The sequence below is a fragment of the Oryzias latipes genome, chromosome 7, assembly GCF_053564925.1.
Source record: "Oryzias latipes strain Hd-rR chromosome 7, Olatipes_Hd-rR_3.1".
Lineage (NCBI taxonomy): Eukaryota > Metazoa > Chordata > Actinopteri > Beloniformes > Adrianichthyidae > Oryzias > Oryzias latipes.
In genome coordinates this window covers 3,807,116-3,823,442 of record NC_136243.1, presented here as the reverse complement: position 1 = coordinate 3,823,442, position 16,327 = coordinate 3,807,116, and the positions used below count along the sequence as shown (strand labels likewise).

The following is a 16,327-nucleotide window of genomic DNA, read 5'->3' as shown; positions in this document are numbered from 1 at the left end:
TATTGTTTTGTATTGTGTTCAATAAAAAAAAAAAATCAATCCATCAATTAATCAATCGATCAGTCCATCAATGAAATTTCTGATTGGTAGCTGGCTGTGTTTGTCTGCATACTCCGTTTCCTATTGGCTGAAGGCCCCCAGAGGGGCGTGTCCTCTGCTGTGGCACTCCCTCCCCGGGGCGGGACTTCAGGCCAACAGGAAAACTGAAGAAAACGCGAGTAAGTCTCTACGGTTAATCGGTAAAACTTTTCCGCTGGCGTTTTATTGTTTACCGTCTCTGTCCAGTTGATTTTGGGTTGAGTGGCCGGTATTAGGTGATTATTGTTGGTTTGTTCTGTTGTGTTGAAAACCCAGCGCTCTATGAAACTGTTGAAAGTTGTCAAGCTAATCGTTAGCTCCTGCGGCGGGCTAAGCTAAGTTGACTCTTCACTTCCGTAAAGGTTGTTGTTGGTCTAAGAAAAACACCTTAAGCTAATATTTAGGTTACAGGAAGTTGACGTGTTCTCTTTGACAGCCGCTTTGGTCGATGTCCAGCTGTCTTCCACCTCAAGCCAGGAGGCAGAAGGACCAGTTCTGACAGGATATTGGCTCTTTGGTGAAGCGAAAGTTGGCTAAAGCTCGACGATAGCGCCCACTTTTCAGTGGGGTTTCAGTGAGGCCGCTGCTGCTGGAAACCGGTCCAAATCCCTCAGAACAAAATGACAGGACAGAACAAAATGACGTCACAGCCAAACAGCTGGCCCTTGTGTCAAACTGGACGCCGTAGCTGTTTCCAGAGACGGCGCTGGCTGTCATGTCAGGACGTTATTGACTGTCCTTTTCTCTGTTTCTCTTCTTGTTCAGGACTAACTGAACGTTTGTTTACTAGTCGAGTTCAGTCCAAGACGATGTAAACATACCAAAGTGTTCAAAACTCCAGTTCCAGCTGTAGACATCCAGAAAATGTGCGACATTCCTTCATAGACAAACACCTGCCTTTTAGAGCAGTAGTCTGTACCAGAGTCAGGGACTACGGCTCCATCCGGGCCGTCGCTGTCAGAACCATGCTCTTCCTGCTGTAGACCTCATGCAGGAACACTCTGGACTCAGGGACCACCAAGCCCACCGTGTCTCAGTTTGGGGCCCTTGATGAACAACAACAAACAAATCTTACCTGGGGTAAAACTTTAAATGCCCTCTTCACGGGTTCACCTTTAGATAGCATTAATATCAAGAATCCAAAGGTCTTGGTAAGCATTTCAAAACATGACATTTTTAACAATGAATATTATATACATTATTTTTGCTTGGGGAAAAAAGTACTTATTTACTGAACACATGAATTCATTACCTTACCTACTCACTTTCTAGTAGGAACAAATGAACTGTTTATAATAAACAAAAACACTTAAATTATAGAACAAAACTTGACTCTATGGAGTGGCATCAATATAAATAGAAATCTCAAAATGACCATTTTCTGCCCCTCCCTTTGCCTTTCCTGTGTCTTTTGTCATTCTTGACTTTCTTTCTCTTCTTTTTGAGTTCATTTGGTTCTGTTTTTCTTTTTCCTGTTTTGTTTTCTCGCACTTTTAGAAGTTCTGTGACTAACGTCTGGCTTTCTCTCTGCCTATTCCTTTTTTTATTGTACAACTGCTTAATTTGATCACTTTTGTTGGTTTGAAATCTTTGTGAAGACTCTCTTTCTCTCTGCTTACTTGCTGTATATCTATATTCCATTGCTGCAGATGGAGGGGGGGGGGCACTTTTTTACACGACTTTTAACATATTTTACGACAGAGTTTAATAATAATGGGTGTTAAAATTATTTTAGAAATATTCAAAGTGTTCAGCTACCTTTGCCTAAAGGCTTCACTGTGGCCTACAAATGCATGGAAGCATTTTGTTATGTGTCTTAAGCGTCAATTGCCCCTGTTGCATTTCTCTTAGAAATGATATTCTTGCTGGTATTTAAGATAATCGACATTTTCAAATGTTCTTTTATATTTAAACTATTTTAGGATTAAAGCAAAAAAAAAAAAGCAAATTCTTGTTTTGACCCAGGTATTTCATTGCGATGTTGACTCTGTGTAACTGGAGTGTCACTTCAACCACAGCAAACCAGCAAAAAGACAGTGCTGGACTTGTTGCAAACGCTTTCTAACCCACTCCTTCCTCTGACAAATCACAGACTGATGGAAATGAAGATGAGGAGTAGAAGTGACCAAGAGGGGATCAAAGTATTTCTTGCAGCTTTGCATGTCTCCAGTGGTTTGTCTGTCCAGACAGGGATGGATTGCATCTCCTTGCAAAATGTAAATTGGTTACCAGCAAATCCTCTGAGATGGGTAACTTGAAGAGATTTGAGGTGTGGAGGAAAAAGCCCTCCACTGATTTCTTGTAGCTTCAGCTGATTTCCTGTATGTGATCCCGTCTGGTCCTCAGTTCCATAGTAGTTTAAAAAGTCCTGGCTGTAGTGACGCAGCTGGAGGTTCTTCTGTTTGCTGTCTTGTTAGACAGTGGCAGACTCAGAAAGGCTACAAATGTCTGACAATCAATACAGTTTGGTATTTATTTAATATGTTCCACCATTCAAGCTGCATTCAGTTTTCCATCCAACACCACTTTGTTTGGTGAAGGAGAACAGGAGAACATGCCGGTCAATGAAATGGCAGAACTTTCGATAATGAAGTTATAACTTTGGACATGAACTTGTTTCCTCCTAAAAAAGAAAAAATACAATAAACGTCTTTCAAAGAAAATGTCTTGAAGCTGTTGAGAAGCTGAAATTGGTTGTCATACTTCCTCAGTTTCCTGGCACTCAGACACCAGCAGAGTGCACTGATCTGAGTCTGTTCTCAGACTTCTGGAAGCTGCTGTCTCAGTCGTTTTGTTCCGTAGATTTGAAGCCTCAAAGGAGAACCAGGACTTCCAGCTGAGGTTTCAGATTCCTGGTCTAGAAAGACGAGCTTCTTTAACATGACTAGGCCATTTTAGACCAGCTGAGGCTGCTTGTTTCTCAGCCTGCATGAATGACTACAGTCTGTTGTCATCCAGATGGCTGCAATCAGGAAGAAGCTGGTGATCGTGGGAGATGGAGCCTGTGGGAAGACCTGCCTCCTCATAGTGTTCAGCAAGGACCAATTCCCGGAGGTCTACGTTCCCACCGTGTTTGAGAACTATGTCGCTGACATTGAAGTGGACGGCAAACAGGTGAGCTGCTTGGTAGACAGAGAACAGTCGCAGTTCTCCCCTTTACACCGATGGCACTGTTTGAGCGTCAGGCACCATGACCAAACAAATTCTGCACTTTGAATGCATATGGTTAGGAAGGACCAAAATCCTGCACGAGTCCAGGAGTCTGGACAAACATTTAACATGCTGCAGAAAGAGAGATTTGAGCTTTTTCACTCTTTCAGCTCTAAACATATTAGAACCATTGACTGCATATGAGAACAGGACGGAGTGAGTGTGATGTCATCCATAGAAAAAGGTTTCCTTCCACTTCCAATCCAATGAAGTCAATTTGCCTTTTTTTTTTCTGGATATGGACGCCGCTATGTTGGAACCGTTTCAGCGCAGTAAGCTGCGATTGGTCCGAGTCAACATTTCTATCGCAACCACTCTCACCAATCAGGAGTGAGCTCATTAGAAGGCCACACCCCTTTAACTCTACACCAAGCTACATGGAATCTGTCAATCAAACGTTTGGAACGTTTGACATGAAACCACATACTTCTCTTGAGCCATCTGATTGGTCAGTTTATAACTTGAACAACGTACACTACAGAACAGAAACGGAAGATTATCTAGAACATGCTAAAAAGGTATCAGAGCCAGAATGGTGATTCTGACCAATAGAATGACTAGCAGCTGTTTATTTCTCTATAAAAGTCTATGGGATTTGGCTTCTTGGAGCCAGCAGGTACTTCCTGTTTGGAACACCAGGGGGGAGGAGTCACTCAGTCCAGTTCTCTGATCCAGTCAGTGATTAGAACCTGGAGTCACAAAAGAACTATTGTCAGCTGTGTTCTTCACACAATAAACACTGCTGTACATTATGATCTTTGGTACATGCGAGCAGAGAAACTGGTCCAGACATGAAGACAGCAGAGGACATGTTAGGATTCCACCCCTAAACAGATCAAATCCCAATCAAAGTTACTTTATTGTTCTGGTAGGAACTTCCTTTGTTGGTGGGAACACAGAGACAGTCATGAATAAAATCAATGCAACAATAAATAAACCCCCCACTGAATCATTTCAGTTTAAAGCTTAATCAAAGAACTGACACATACCTGACATGTTTCCACAAACGGGCGTGGAAACATGTCAGGTATGTATCAAACGTAACACGTGTCTGATAACAGAAGAACCAAGACGTCAGTTAACAACTACAGACACTATGAACTTTATTGAGTTATTTGAGTTTGCACAGATTTATTCATGAAAAATAACCATTAAAAACTCAAAAGAAAGAAGTTGACATGTCTGAACATGAATGTGACATTAAAAAGCTGGATGTGTACCAAAAAGATCAATGTGTACATTTAATGAGGTGCGTTTCTTAGATGAAGATCAAATTCATTTGCTGAATGTTTGAAAGCGAGCCCCGAAAGACGGAGCATCACATGTGCATCACACATACCTGTCATGGTAGACAAGTGTGTTGAGGTGTTGACCCGTTTGTTCAGGTGGAGCTGGCGCTGTGGGACACGGCCGGCCAGGAGGACTATGACCGTCTGCGGCCGCTGTCCTATCCCGACACAGACGTCATTCTCATGTGTTTCTCCATCGACAGCCCTGACAGCTTAGGTGAGCGTTTTCAGAAACATCTGTTTGTCCCATCTCAAAGCCCAATCTGAAACCTTTTGCCCGTCACAGAGAACATTCCGGAGAAGTGGACTCCTGAGGTCAAACACTTCTGTCCCAACGTGCCCATCATCCTGGTGGGAAACAAGAAGGACCTTCGCAATGACGAGCACACTCGCAGAGAGCTAGCCAAAATGAAGCAGGTGAGTGGAGCGTCCAGGTGGCGCCGCCTCAGGAAGCTGCTGCAGAAACACGCTGCCTTGAGGTTTGCAGAGATGAGATCTGTGGACGAAAGAAATCGGTGCTCATAATCCGCCTGCGGTCTTTAGAACTGCTCCAACTGAATGTTTGGTCGTCCTTGAGTTGGTGACTTCACCTCAGACGAATGTCTGGTTTGAGTTTTGCATAGACGATGTTGTGTGTAGAGAGGCTGGACTCAAGCAGTGAAGCTTAAATCTGCTTTTTGGTTGTTGTTTTAATGAAATGCCACTGTTTTCTCTTCAAACGTGGTAAAACGTAATGAAAGCCTTGATCCTGAACGTTAGTGCAGGAAGCTCAGTAAGAACTTTGCTGGTTCTGGACCAGGGCTCTCTGTGCTTCTGGGTTGATGCAGCTCCTGAAAAGTTTCAACTTCAAACTGAGATTTTTCCATCCAAACAGGAGCCGGTCAAATCGGAGGAGGCCCGGGACATGGCCAACCGGATCAACGCCTTTGGTTACTTGGAGTGCTCCGCCAAAACGAAGGACGGTGTGAGGGAGGTGTTCGAGATGGCCACCAGGGCGGCGCTGCAGGCTAAAGGGCGGAAGAAGAAGGGTGGCTGCATTCTGCTTTAGGGGCCTGCTGTTGTGGGCGGGGGTGGGGGTGGGGGGGTGGGGGTGAAAATCAAAGCAGGAAGAAAAACCGAAAAGAGACAGGAAATGTGTGGGTCAGGGGTCGTCCTCTAGTGCTGCCACAGTCCCGGGTTCAGAAGAGCCCAGAGGGACGGCCCCTCACATCCTGCACTTCCATCTTATTGGCTGGTGTGCGGCGTTCTTCCATCTGGTGCTGCAGTCCGGATAGCCTCCCAGTCCGGCCCCCAAATGAACTGAAGATGGTCAGAGTGCTGTTACTGGAGCTGCACCAGAACCAGTTTGGAGCATGCTGATGTGGGTCCAAACGGTTCTGCTGTGAGCTCAGCCTGACCGGGCTGCAGCACTGGATGGAAAGAACCGCAGATGTTCTCCTGCCTTGTTGCCTGTTTGAATTCTGTGCCTGTTTTCTGTTCGTCCGTCTAGCGTCCTACACACCGCGGGGTCATTTCCTGTCGCCTCTAAGCTCTGAAGAATTGGTTTTTCCTTTTAGTTTCCTGTCCAGATCCTTTGGACCAGCCTCTCATGTGGGAATTTCATATTTGATGTTAACTTGACTTGGGTTTGACTCCTGAAAACACGAGGACAGTGCGGGCTAACCCACCTGGCTTCAGAGCTCCAGAAGAGGACGCTCTCGTCTGTGGGCCGGCTGCAGCGCTGCGCTAACCACGCCCACCCATCATCACGCTCAAACCTCAGCGTTTGACATCCACAGCCTTGGAGCAGCCCAGATGCTAACATGTGCATCCCAGAAGACGCCGGCGTCCGGACACGAGGGGAGGTCCTTCCTGAGCCAGTCTGGAATGGAGTTGGACGGTTGGTGGTGGACTGGTGGAAGCGTGTCTCCTCCAGGACTACTTTGAGCGCGTCCTGCAGGTTTGAGTCGAGCGCGTTCTGTGGGAAGACGAGGGAACCCAGCGCCTCGTTCTGACAGGCGACCTCTGCTGGCGCTCGCGTCTGCTTCCATTCAGGTGCAGGTTTATGTCCCGTTTTACTGTTTGCACAAACATGGAGACCAAGAGTCAGCGTCCTTGTATACTTTGAAGGCTCTCTGAAAGTATGGAGAGAAATTAGACTCAGTCAGATTTGTGCATGCGTAATTCTTGATTTGTGCGTAAATTAGGATTTGTGTATGCATATTCTTGCTTTGTTCGTGCGTAAATTAGGATTTGTGCATAAATTTGGATTTGTGCGTGATTTGTTACTCACATAATACGTTTTGTGTATAAGTTAAAAAAATATAAAATGAAAAAAATACAAAATGCAATTTACGTATGCACAAATTAAGATTACAACAGCTTGAAACTACTTACACACACACATCTTTAAAAACACGCACGAATCCCTTGTTACGCACACACAAAGCCAAAGTTACGCACGGATCTACCGTGAGACTGTTTTCACGTCTCACAATTTCGTCCGTAAATGCTGCGTTTAAATACCAGTGGAATGCTCGGTCATTAGAATTTTCCTATCAGCCTTCCCTTCTAAACGTATTTCCTTCAGTGGGTGTAGCAGGGCTTAAAAAAACTTTAAAGGAAAATAAAAATTATTATCTGATAATATGACGTTCACTTTTAAACGCTAATATATATGTTAAAAGTATATTATTCTCAGAGACACCGAATTGATACAAAATGCGTAACAGGAACGACCAGTAGGGGGCACTGTTTTTTTCTTCCGGAAAAATCAAAGGCAGTCAGACTGAGAGAGTCACGGGTAGAATGGCGGCCCATCTCGGTGGTCAGCGCCCCGAAGTAAGTAGCCTCTATGTTCAACACTAACATCTACTGTCTTCATGTATTGATTGAGTCATTGTCTGGATACCTTTAGAAGGGAAGGCTGATAGGAAAATTCTAATGACCGAGCATTCCACTGGTATTTAAACGCAGCACTTACGGACGGATTTGTGAGACGTGAAAACAGTCTCACGGTAGATCCGTGCGTAACTTTGGCTTTGTGTGTGCGTAACAAGGGATTCGTGCGTGTTTTTTAAAGATGTGTGTGTGTAAGTAGTTTCAAGCTGTTGTAATCTTAATTTGTGCATACGTAAATTGCATTTTGTATTTTTTTCATTTTATATGTTTTTAACTTATACACAAAACGTATTATGTGAGTAACAAATCACGCACAAATCCAAATTTATGCACAAATCCTAATTTACGCGCGAACAAAGCAAGAATATGCAAACACAAATCCTAATTTACGCACAAATCAAGAATTACGCACGCACAAATCCGACTGAGTCTAATTTCTCTCCATATGAAAGGGCTGTTTGTAACATGTTTTTGTGTTTCTGATTTCATCTTTTCTATGTAATCTAAAGGAAATAAATGTATGCAGGTCTGTGCTGACCTTTACTGACCTCCAGTTGAGGGTTAAACTCCGCCGTGTCCATGGAGGCTCTCACTAGGCCCAGCTGGGTGGGAATGAAGTTTGGTTTTCATTGGGTTTGTGGAGAAAACTGTCACATCCGTCCACGTCCTCCTTTAGTTTCTGCTGGTTCTTCTGCAGAGCACGTTCAGCCGTAACGGTGTACTAAAACTTCTATCATATTTGAAAGGAACCGTTTCAGACTTTTGAGTAAATTTAGTTAAACTTTGTGGGTTTTTCACCCGTTATTGATGACTTTTGAGATGTTTGTTTAACTGCAGTTGACTGAACAGAAGTGTTGGGACCACAGATCTGATACAGGGAGGAGACGAAAACCTTACTGCACTAACTCTAGGAGTCCTCTCCTGTGGGTCCCTGAAGAAGTCTTTGGGGCAGCTGCTCATCTCACCGCTCACGTTCTCGTGTGGATTAAGGTCCTGAGATTCAATTGACCAACCCAGACGATCCAGAACCAAAGTTCTGCTCTCTAACAGATGATCATTATCTTGTTAAAACACCTAAAGCGTCTACACTTCTTCACATCAGGTTTCCTCACAGCCAAACTGTCTTTACGTCTTTTCTGTGGAGTGACTCTGCTTCCCGTCAACAGCGCTTGAACTCATACCTGCCTTTGTTAAAGGACAACAAGAAAATCTATTTGTTTATATTGAGGTTTTATTTAAAAGCTATAGTTGATTTAATCAAATCATACAAACAGGGACATGCATACCAAAGCAGCTCCTTCCTGCCGGGTTCTGGTTAGAGAAAAACAGGCCAGAATGGTTGAAGGTCTCAGAGTCCTGGTTGAACAGAATCGTTCTGTATCCAGAGACTGAATCCAAGTCGAGGAAGGGACACTTGATTGGATGAATCCAGACCAATCAGCAGGAAACCGCTTGTCTGTGATTGGCTGGTTTATAGAATATTCGTAAAGCTGAGCTCAGTTGAGAATTGAGATTAAATGAAAGAGATAAAAGAGAACATATCTGAAAATGGTTGCGTGAAATAACCCAATATTTTTAACAAAGGCCACAAATGCAAAGAATTATTTTGGAACCAAAGAAGGCGATTCGGAAAACCCTGACAGGATTTATCAAACAAACGTGGCACTTTTTAATTCTAAACTTTTATACTAAACTGATCATTTTTATGGAGTGTAGGAAGTTTTTACTTCAAACCCATGACTTTATTTCTAATTTTAGTGGCATAAATATTGTTTTCATTAGGTTCTCTGGTTCAACTTCTTGCATGCTGCTCGACGGCACGTCAACAGACGCAGAAGTGTCCGGTCCTTCGCTCTACAGGGTTTGATGGAGTCCTGCCACAAACTCCTGATAATGCGGCTCTGAGAGGAAAAGGAAAGCATCAACAGACTGATCCCTGCCGTCTCCAGCTGATCCTCTGACTGAACTCCGCCACAAACCTGTATCCGGCTCCACCAACGAGTGTCGGATGAGGAAGTCTAACACCACCATGGCAGAGTTGGGTTTGAAGTCATCCGTTGCCAGCAGCTCCTTCACCTGGAACACACAGATGATGATGCATTCAATGACCACTTTCAGATCAGGGAGACACCAACTCACTCCAGAAGACTGACCTTTTCTATTGGCAGCAGATAGAAATCTTGCACTTCCCCATCCCCAACTCTGGGTCTGAACCCAGCCGGAACTTCCAGGTCAAAGACAAACTGGCTCTCGGGGAACACCCCCTCTTCATCCTCGTATGTGTAGCTTGAAGAAAACAGTCCAGGTCTCAGGGTCAGTCTCTGGTACCCTCCTCAGCCGTGGGTGAAAGTTTTAAACCAGAGCACCATCATGGTCATGTGCAATGAGTTCTATCGCTAGAGGAGACATCACGTGGTTCCTCATGGGAGGAGAGCACCGCCATCTTGCTAAGGTCAAGTCACTGCTGCATTTCATTGCATGTGAAGACATTTTTTGCAAAATGCCAGTTCATGGTGCGGGTTTCAACTGCCAAAATCGGAGAAATTAGTCCACGAAGGAGGAAGGCATAACATTTCACAGGTAAGGACTATATTTTTTTCCTTTTAATGCTGCAGGAGCTTCATTAATCATACACATGTTGACATGCATGATGCTGCAGGGCTATTATCACCATGCTGGATGATGTACGTATAATTTGCTGTCAACATAAATGTAAACTTTATTTTGTTAAACCTATATACAGTATACTAGGACTGGGCTATTATAGTAATATAGATTTATACATTTCTGATTCTTGCAGGTTTCCAATGGATTCAGACTTCAGGAAAAAGTGGGGCCTTAGCAATAAAAAGAGTTAACCCGGATGGATCACTGTGGTTACCAACTAGTAATACTATAGCGATATAACTCATGTGCATGCTCGAATTTTTAAGCTGCCTTCGTGGAACATAGGAATTCTACGTTATGTAACTGGAAAATAATGTTTTTCTGTGCTAGACAGAGATGAATACCTTTGTCTGTACTCCCATCCGGCTTGTCTGTCCTCTACTTTTTGAATGGGTTGGGTGGATGGATGAATGGGTGGATGGATGGGTGGATGGATGGATGGCTGGATAGATTAATGAATGGATGAATGAATGGATGATGATCAGGGGTTGACATAGCCCAGAAATTTGCACTGGCCCACAGGGCCAGTAGTTTTTGAAACTTACTGGCCCTGCCTGAAAGTTACTGGCCCGACACCGCGCATAGCGGGACCCACCGCTCCGCAGGTGCTTGCAACTTTAGGGGGGTCCGGGGGCATGCCCCCCCGGAAACTTTTAATATGGTGCAATTTGGTGCATTCTGGTGACATCACTTATTTTTCTACACTTTTCAATGACTGAAAATAGACCATATCAAACTTAAATCTGCTCTAGTCTGTTTCAGATGTTTAGAAGAGAGCACTGCAGTGTAGTAGGTAACACTAGTTCAGAAGTTTTCATGCTGCTTCTAACGGCAAATATCGCAATAAATCATAAACCTTAAATGTGTTAAAACAATCTAATGGCAGCTTGAACCATTTAACGAATCAAATAAATCCCTTAATGCATTTGATCAATCGGATGGACGCCTTCACATTGTTGACCAATCAGATGGAGCCCTGTTATGTTAGATGTTTGTAACCTATGTCAACGTGGGTCATTTGGAGTATAATTTTTAAACCGGGAATGGTTATTTGGTTATTTTGCTGTTTGTTTATATACCACAAATTATATCGTTATCGCAATTTTAATCTCTATCGCATATCGCGAGTTTTCCTCATATTGTGCAGGTCTAACTGAGATCATTCAGCTAACTAGAAATATTTACTGCTTACAGTGTTGTAAAGAAAAACAAAATTAAGTAGTTTAACATTCTACTGCATTTGAGTCTGAGATTCAGGTATTTGGAGTTGCCTTTGATTCTTTGACATTCAGCTTAAAGCTTAGTGGATACAGTTTCATCTTCAATGCATTCATTAAATATCTTGCTGTCCATACTATTAATTATACCCATTACTCCATCTAACATATTCCTATCTATTCCTGCCATGTCTTCCACATTTCTGACATGCTTCAGTCTCTCTTCAGTGACGGTGTCGGATTTATAATCAAATGTAATAATAACCCACTGGCTTGTGCCTTCGTTGTTGCTGTTTAACATTGTTTTGTATTGAATTGTTACATTCAATAAAGTTTGAAAAAAAAAGTAGTGAGCGCGTGCCGCGTGGTGCTCGGCAGTGAAAGCCGCGCGCGCGCAGGCGGGAGAGAAGGAGAAGTGATCAAAGGTTTCCCATAGAAACCCTTGAAGTCTGAACACAGGACTAGCAGAAAAACTAAATTATGAAGCCGAGGTAAATCTACACGTTTTTCGCAAAATTTACTTTATTGAAAAAGGTGAAGAATATATAAACCGTTAGATATTTTAGTGGCCCCAGCGGACAAGTGAAAAGTAAAGTCTTGTGGTCCGCACTGCTCGAAAAACAGGACCGGGCCAGCGGACAAATGGCTATGTCGAGCCCTGATGATTGGATGAATGGATGGGTGGTTGGATTAATGAATGGATGGATGATGATTGGATGAATGGATGGGTGGATGAATGAAAGGATGGGTGGATGGATGAATGAATGGATGGGTGAATGGGTGGGTGGATGGATAAATGAATGGATTGGTGGATGGATGAATGGATTGGTGGGTGGATGGATGGGTGGATGGATGGGTGGATGGATGAATGAATGGATTGGTGGATGGATGAATGGATTGGTGGGTGGATGGATGGGTGGATGGATGGGTGGATGGATGAATGAATGGATGGGTGAATGGATGAATGGATTGGTGGATGGATGGATGAATGAATGGATAGGGGGATGGATGGATGGATTAATGGTCTGTTGGTTGCATGGATTGATGAATGGATGGGTAGATGGATGGATGGATAAATGGGTGGATAAATGGATGTATGGATGGATAAATGGATGGGTGTATGGATGGATGGATGGATAAATGGATAGATGAATTAATGGCTGGATAAATGGATGGGTGGATGGATGAATAAATGGGTGGATGGATAAATGGACGGGTGGATGGTTGGTTGGGTGGATAAATGGATGGATGGATGAATGGATGGGTGGATGAATGAAAGGATGGGTGGATGGATTGATGAATGGATAAATGGGTGGATGGATGCATAAACCATGTTAACTGGACATTTAGGATGATTGTTTCATGGATGCTGAGGTGGTTCTTGTGTTTGCATGACCCAGCTCACCTGACAGTTGCTGCAGGTCGAGCGGTCATGGCAGTGTCTACTGGGACACACGCTTCCTCCTGGCACTCTTTCACCAGAGTGTGTTTGATGCCGACACCTGCAGCCAGTCCACCAGCCGCCTAACAAAAGGCAGAGTGACGACATTCGTGCAGTTGAAAATTCTGCGAAGGCTGGATCCTCCGGCCACATCTGTACGTCAGCCTTCGTTTGTTGTGCTTTAAACTAGGGTCTGAGCTTCCCACCATGTTGTCCAGCAGTCCAGGGTACGTCTGCTTGGTGCTGGAGCGCCGTGCCAGCCACATGCTGACTTCTCCGCCGTCACTGACGGTGTACGCGTTCAAGTGCACCCCATATCGTTTCACCCCAAAAAGACCTGCAATGAAGCAGCAGTCAGTTGGGCCCGCACCCCCCCCCCCCCTCACCGCATCAGCAGAACGTACTGGTAGCTGCTCGTTCCATCCACATCACTGGGGGGTCCGAGAATCTGGGCATCACGCTGTACCTCTGAGAATTCAGAAAGAATTCAGCTGCAGCACAAACATCCCACTCTTTAGTGGGGAAAGACCGGGATTCAGCTCAAAACCTTTCAGGAAATCAAGATGTTTCTGCTTCAAAGGGAGGATGTTTTTTAAAAAAAGAACCATTTAAATTTTAGCCGTTGGGTTAATGGAGTTAATAAAGTGTCAGTAAGTGGTGCAGTATCCTCTTTTGTCACGTTGTAAACTACCATCAAAAAAAGAGAAGAAGAAAACATTTGTAAAACCTGGTGGCATTAAAATGAATCTGTGGATTTTGAGTGGAGATCAGTATGAATGATCTTTCAAACACCGTCCTTGTCCCCTCTGACTCGGGATGAACTTTTTTGTCAATTGTGAACAAAAACAGGATGAAAGGTGTTTCTCTGCGCATGCGCGCGCATCTGACCTCATCCCTCCATCCTCTGAGGCAGGTCAGAGAGTCCTCCTGCCTGAGGGCCAGCAGGACCTCGTGCACAGCCTCCGACCTGCCCTCATACGAGTCCAGACTCTGGCACAGGGACACAGCGCCCCCGCGCGGCGCGGTAAACACCTGCGGGTACCGCGACAGGAGCGACGCGACGTGGGGTCGAATCCAGCCAACCTGCGCGCCGTCCACCTCAAACCTGAGGCAGCTGGCCCGGCAGGAGCCTGAGGACACACGCACGACTGTTACAAGACAAGCCAGACTGCAACAGTTCGGCTCGGTTCAGCTCAGATACCTGTAGAGTAAAAGTTGTTCATTCGGTTGAGCAGATGGAGAACCCGCTCAGACCAGGACGCTGCAGCCATGTCGGCCTGTAGCGCACCGACAGCCAAGGTTTACGCACAGCCTGAGAGGAGCACAACGCCGCTGATAGCAGCTCGAACTGCGCATGTCCCGGGTTTTTTTCTATAGACTTTATTGAAAAACTTCTCATCACAACGGAGACGCTTCGGGCTACAAAGGTCACGAAAACGGGAAACCTCCCGAAACCTGCTCCATGGAAAGGCTCGGAAAACCTTTCTCCTCCGTTCAAACACCGCGGTCAAGTGAGCCGACATCTGCGGAAGTGCGGTCTCGCTAGCCGTCTCTGACTTTGCATGCGCGTTTACATCATAGTTTACGGTCCACACCCCCAGCGAGCTAAAAAGACGGTATGAAGCGCTAATATCACCCATGTCACAGTTACCCATCATCAATTAACATGGACTGTGCTCAGAAATCAATGAGAGCTGGTATAAAGTGATAATGCATACTTCGTCTGACATTAACCCTTACATATTACTTATTTATTTGGATGCATGCACATGTATATACATTTTCATTCATGACTAATTATCCAAAGTTTGATACATCTCTGTTGATTGTTTTTCTGCAGTTTGACAGAGAAACAATCACTCCAGCTCCCCGGGGTGCTTCCAGATTCCAGTTGGTTCGTCTCTGCTCCTGTACTTGGTCATGTACTTTGTTTCTGCTCCTGTGCTTGGTCGTGTACTTCGTCTCTGCTCCTGTACTTGGTCGTGTGCCTTGTCTCTGTTCCTGTACTTGGTCGTGTACCTTGTCTATGCTCCTTTACTTAGTCATGTACTTTATCTCTGCTCCTGTACTTGGTCGTGTACCTTGTCTCTGTTCCTTTACTTAGTCGTGTACTTTGTCTCTGCTCCTTTACTTAATCGTGTACTTTGTCTCTGCTCCTGTACTTGGTCGTGTACCTTGTCTCTGTTCCTGTACTTGGACGTGTACCTTGTCTCTGCTCCTTTTTAGTTAGTCGTGTACTTTGTCTCTGCTCCTGTACTTGGTCGTGTACCTTGTCTCTGTTCCTGTACTTGGTCGTGTACCTTGTCTCTGCTACTTTACTTAGTCGTGTACTTTGTCTCTGCTCCTGTACTTGGTCGTGTACCTTGTCTCTGTTCCTGTACTTGGTCATGTACCTTGTCTCTGCTCCTTTACTTAGTCGTGTACTTTGTCTCTGCTCCTGTACTTAGTCGTGTACTTTGTCTCTGCTTCTGTACTTGGTCGTGTACCTTGTCTCTGTTCCTGTACTTGGTCGTGTACTTTGTCTCTGCTCCTGTACTTGGTCGTGTACTTTGTCTCTGTTCCTGTACTTGGTCGTGTGCTTTGTCTCCGTTCCTGTACTTGGTCGTGTACTTTGTCTCTGTTCCTGTACTTGGTCGTGTGCTTTGTCTCCGTTCCTGTACTTGGTCGTGTACCTTGTCTCTGCTCCTGTACTTGGTCGTGTACTTTGTCTCTGTTCTTGTACTTGGTCGTGTACTTTGTCTCTGTTCCTGTACTTGGTCGTGTACTTTGTCTCTGCTCCTGTACTTGGTCGTGTACTTTGTCTCTGTTCCTGTACTTGGTTGTGTACTTTGTCTCTGCACCTGTACTTGGTCGTGTTCTTTGTCTCTGTTCCTGTACTTGGTCGCGTACTTTGTCTCTGCTCCTGTACTTGGTCGTGTACTTTGTCTCTGCTCCTGTACTTGGTCGTGTACCTTGTCTCTGTTCCTGTACTTGGTCGTGTACCTCGTCTCTGCTCCTTTACTTAGTCGTGTACCTTGTCTCTGCTCCTTTACTTAGTCATGTACTTCGTCTCTGCTCCTGTACATAGTCGTGAACTTTGTCTCTGCTCCTGTACTTGGTCGTGTACCTTGTCTCTGTTCCTGTACTTGGTCATGTACCTTGTCTCTGCTCCTTTACTTAGTCGTGTACTTTGTCTCTGCTCCTGTACTTAGTCGTGTACTTTGTCTCTGCTCCTGTACTTGGTCGTGTACTTTGTCTCTGTTCCTGTACTTGGTCGTGTACTTTGTCTCTGCTCCTGTACTTGGTCGTGTACTTTGTCTCTGTTCCTGTACTTGGTCGTGTACTTTGTCTCTGCTCCTGTACTTGGTCGTGTACTTTGTCTCTGTTCCTGTACTTGGTCGTGTACTTTGTCTCTGCTCCTGTACTTGGTCGTGTACTTTGTCTCTGTTCCTGTACTTGGTCGTGTGCTTTGTCTCCGTTCCTGTACTTGGTCGTGTACCTTGTCTCTGCTCCTGTACTTGGTCGTGTACTTTGTCTCTGTTCTTGTACTTGGTCGTGTACTTTGT

The 16,327-nt window shown here is 44.7% G+C and overlaps 2 protein-coding genes and 1 long non-coding RNA gene across 5 annotated transcripts; 2 read left to right on the top strand and 1 right to left on the bottom strand.

The window, feature by feature from the left end:
• Window positions 1-88: 88 nt before the first annotated feature.
• On the top strand, window positions 89-6,388 carry rhoaa (ras homolog gene family, member Aa). Of its 3 annotated transcripts, none has more exons than XM_023957056.2 (5): window positions 89-218; window positions 3,037-3,192; window positions 4,674-4,794; window positions 4,864-4,994; window positions 5,452-6,388. In XM_023957056.2, exons 2-5 carry the CDS (start codon window positions 3,037-3,039, stop codon window positions 5,623-5,625), a joined length of 582 nt encoding a protein of 193 aa, XP_023812824.1. In that variant the 5' UTR covers window positions 89-218; the 3' UTR covers window positions 5,626-6,388. The 3 variants fall into 3 exon arrangements, with proteins under 3 accessions (XP_023812824.1, XP_078806183.1, XP_023812825.1); XM_078950057.1 differs by having other exon boundaries at window positions 95-218; window positions 3,022-3,192; XM_023957057.2 differs by lacking the exon at window positions 89-218 and adding an exon at window positions 231-314.
• Window positions 6,389-8,670: 2,282 nt separating this feature from the next.
• tpk2 (thiamin pyrophosphokinase 2) lies at window positions 8,671-14,184 on the bottom strand. Its single transcript, XM_004086340.5, has 8 exons — window positions 13,984-14,184; window positions 13,671-13,912; window positions 13,187-13,250; window positions 12,989-13,119; window positions 12,747-12,865; window positions 9,611-9,743; window positions 9,437-9,533; window positions 8,671-9,358 (listed from the first exon to the last, which is right to left on the bottom strand). Exons 1-8 carry the CDS (start codon window positions 14,051-14,053, stop codon window positions 9,312-9,314), a joined length of 903 nt encoding a protein of 300 aa, XP_004086388.1. The 5' UTR covers window positions 14,054-14,184; the 3' UTR covers window positions 8,671-9,311.
• LOC144993972 (uncharacterized) lies at window positions 9,901-10,485 on the top strand. The gene is made up of 2 exons (XR_013657308.1): window positions 9,901-10,037; window positions 10,258-10,485. It is a non-coding gene; the product is annotated as an uncharacterized LOC144993972 (long non-coding RNA).
• Window positions 14,185-16,327: the final 2,143 nt, after the last annotated feature.

Coding starts and splice junctions, on each gene's coding strand:
- rhoaa (XM_023957056.2), top strand. CDS start 3,037: ATGGCTGCAATCAGGAAGAAGCTGGTGATCGTGGGAGATGGAGCCTGT. Junction 3,193..4,673: donor TTGAAGTGGACGGCAAACAG/GTGAGCTGCTTG, acceptor CCGTTTGTTCAG/GTGGAGCTGGCGCTGTGGGA. Junction 4,795..4,863: donor CGACAGCCCTGACAGCTTAG/GTGAGCGTTTTC, acceptor TGCCCGTCACAG/AGAACATTCCGGAGAAGTGG.
- tpk2 (XM_004086340.5), bottom strand. CDS start 14,053: ATGGCTGCAGCGTCCTGGTCTGAGCGGGTTCTCCATCTGCTCAACCGA. Junction 12,866..12,988: donor CTGGACTGCTGGACAACATG/GTGGGAAGCTCA, acceptor GCCTTTTGTTAG/GCGGCTGGTGGACTGGCTGC. Junction 9,534..9,610: donor ATCTGCTGCCAATAGAAAAG/GTCAGTCTTCTG, acceptor TGTGTGTTCCAG/GTGAAGGAGCTGCTGGCAAC.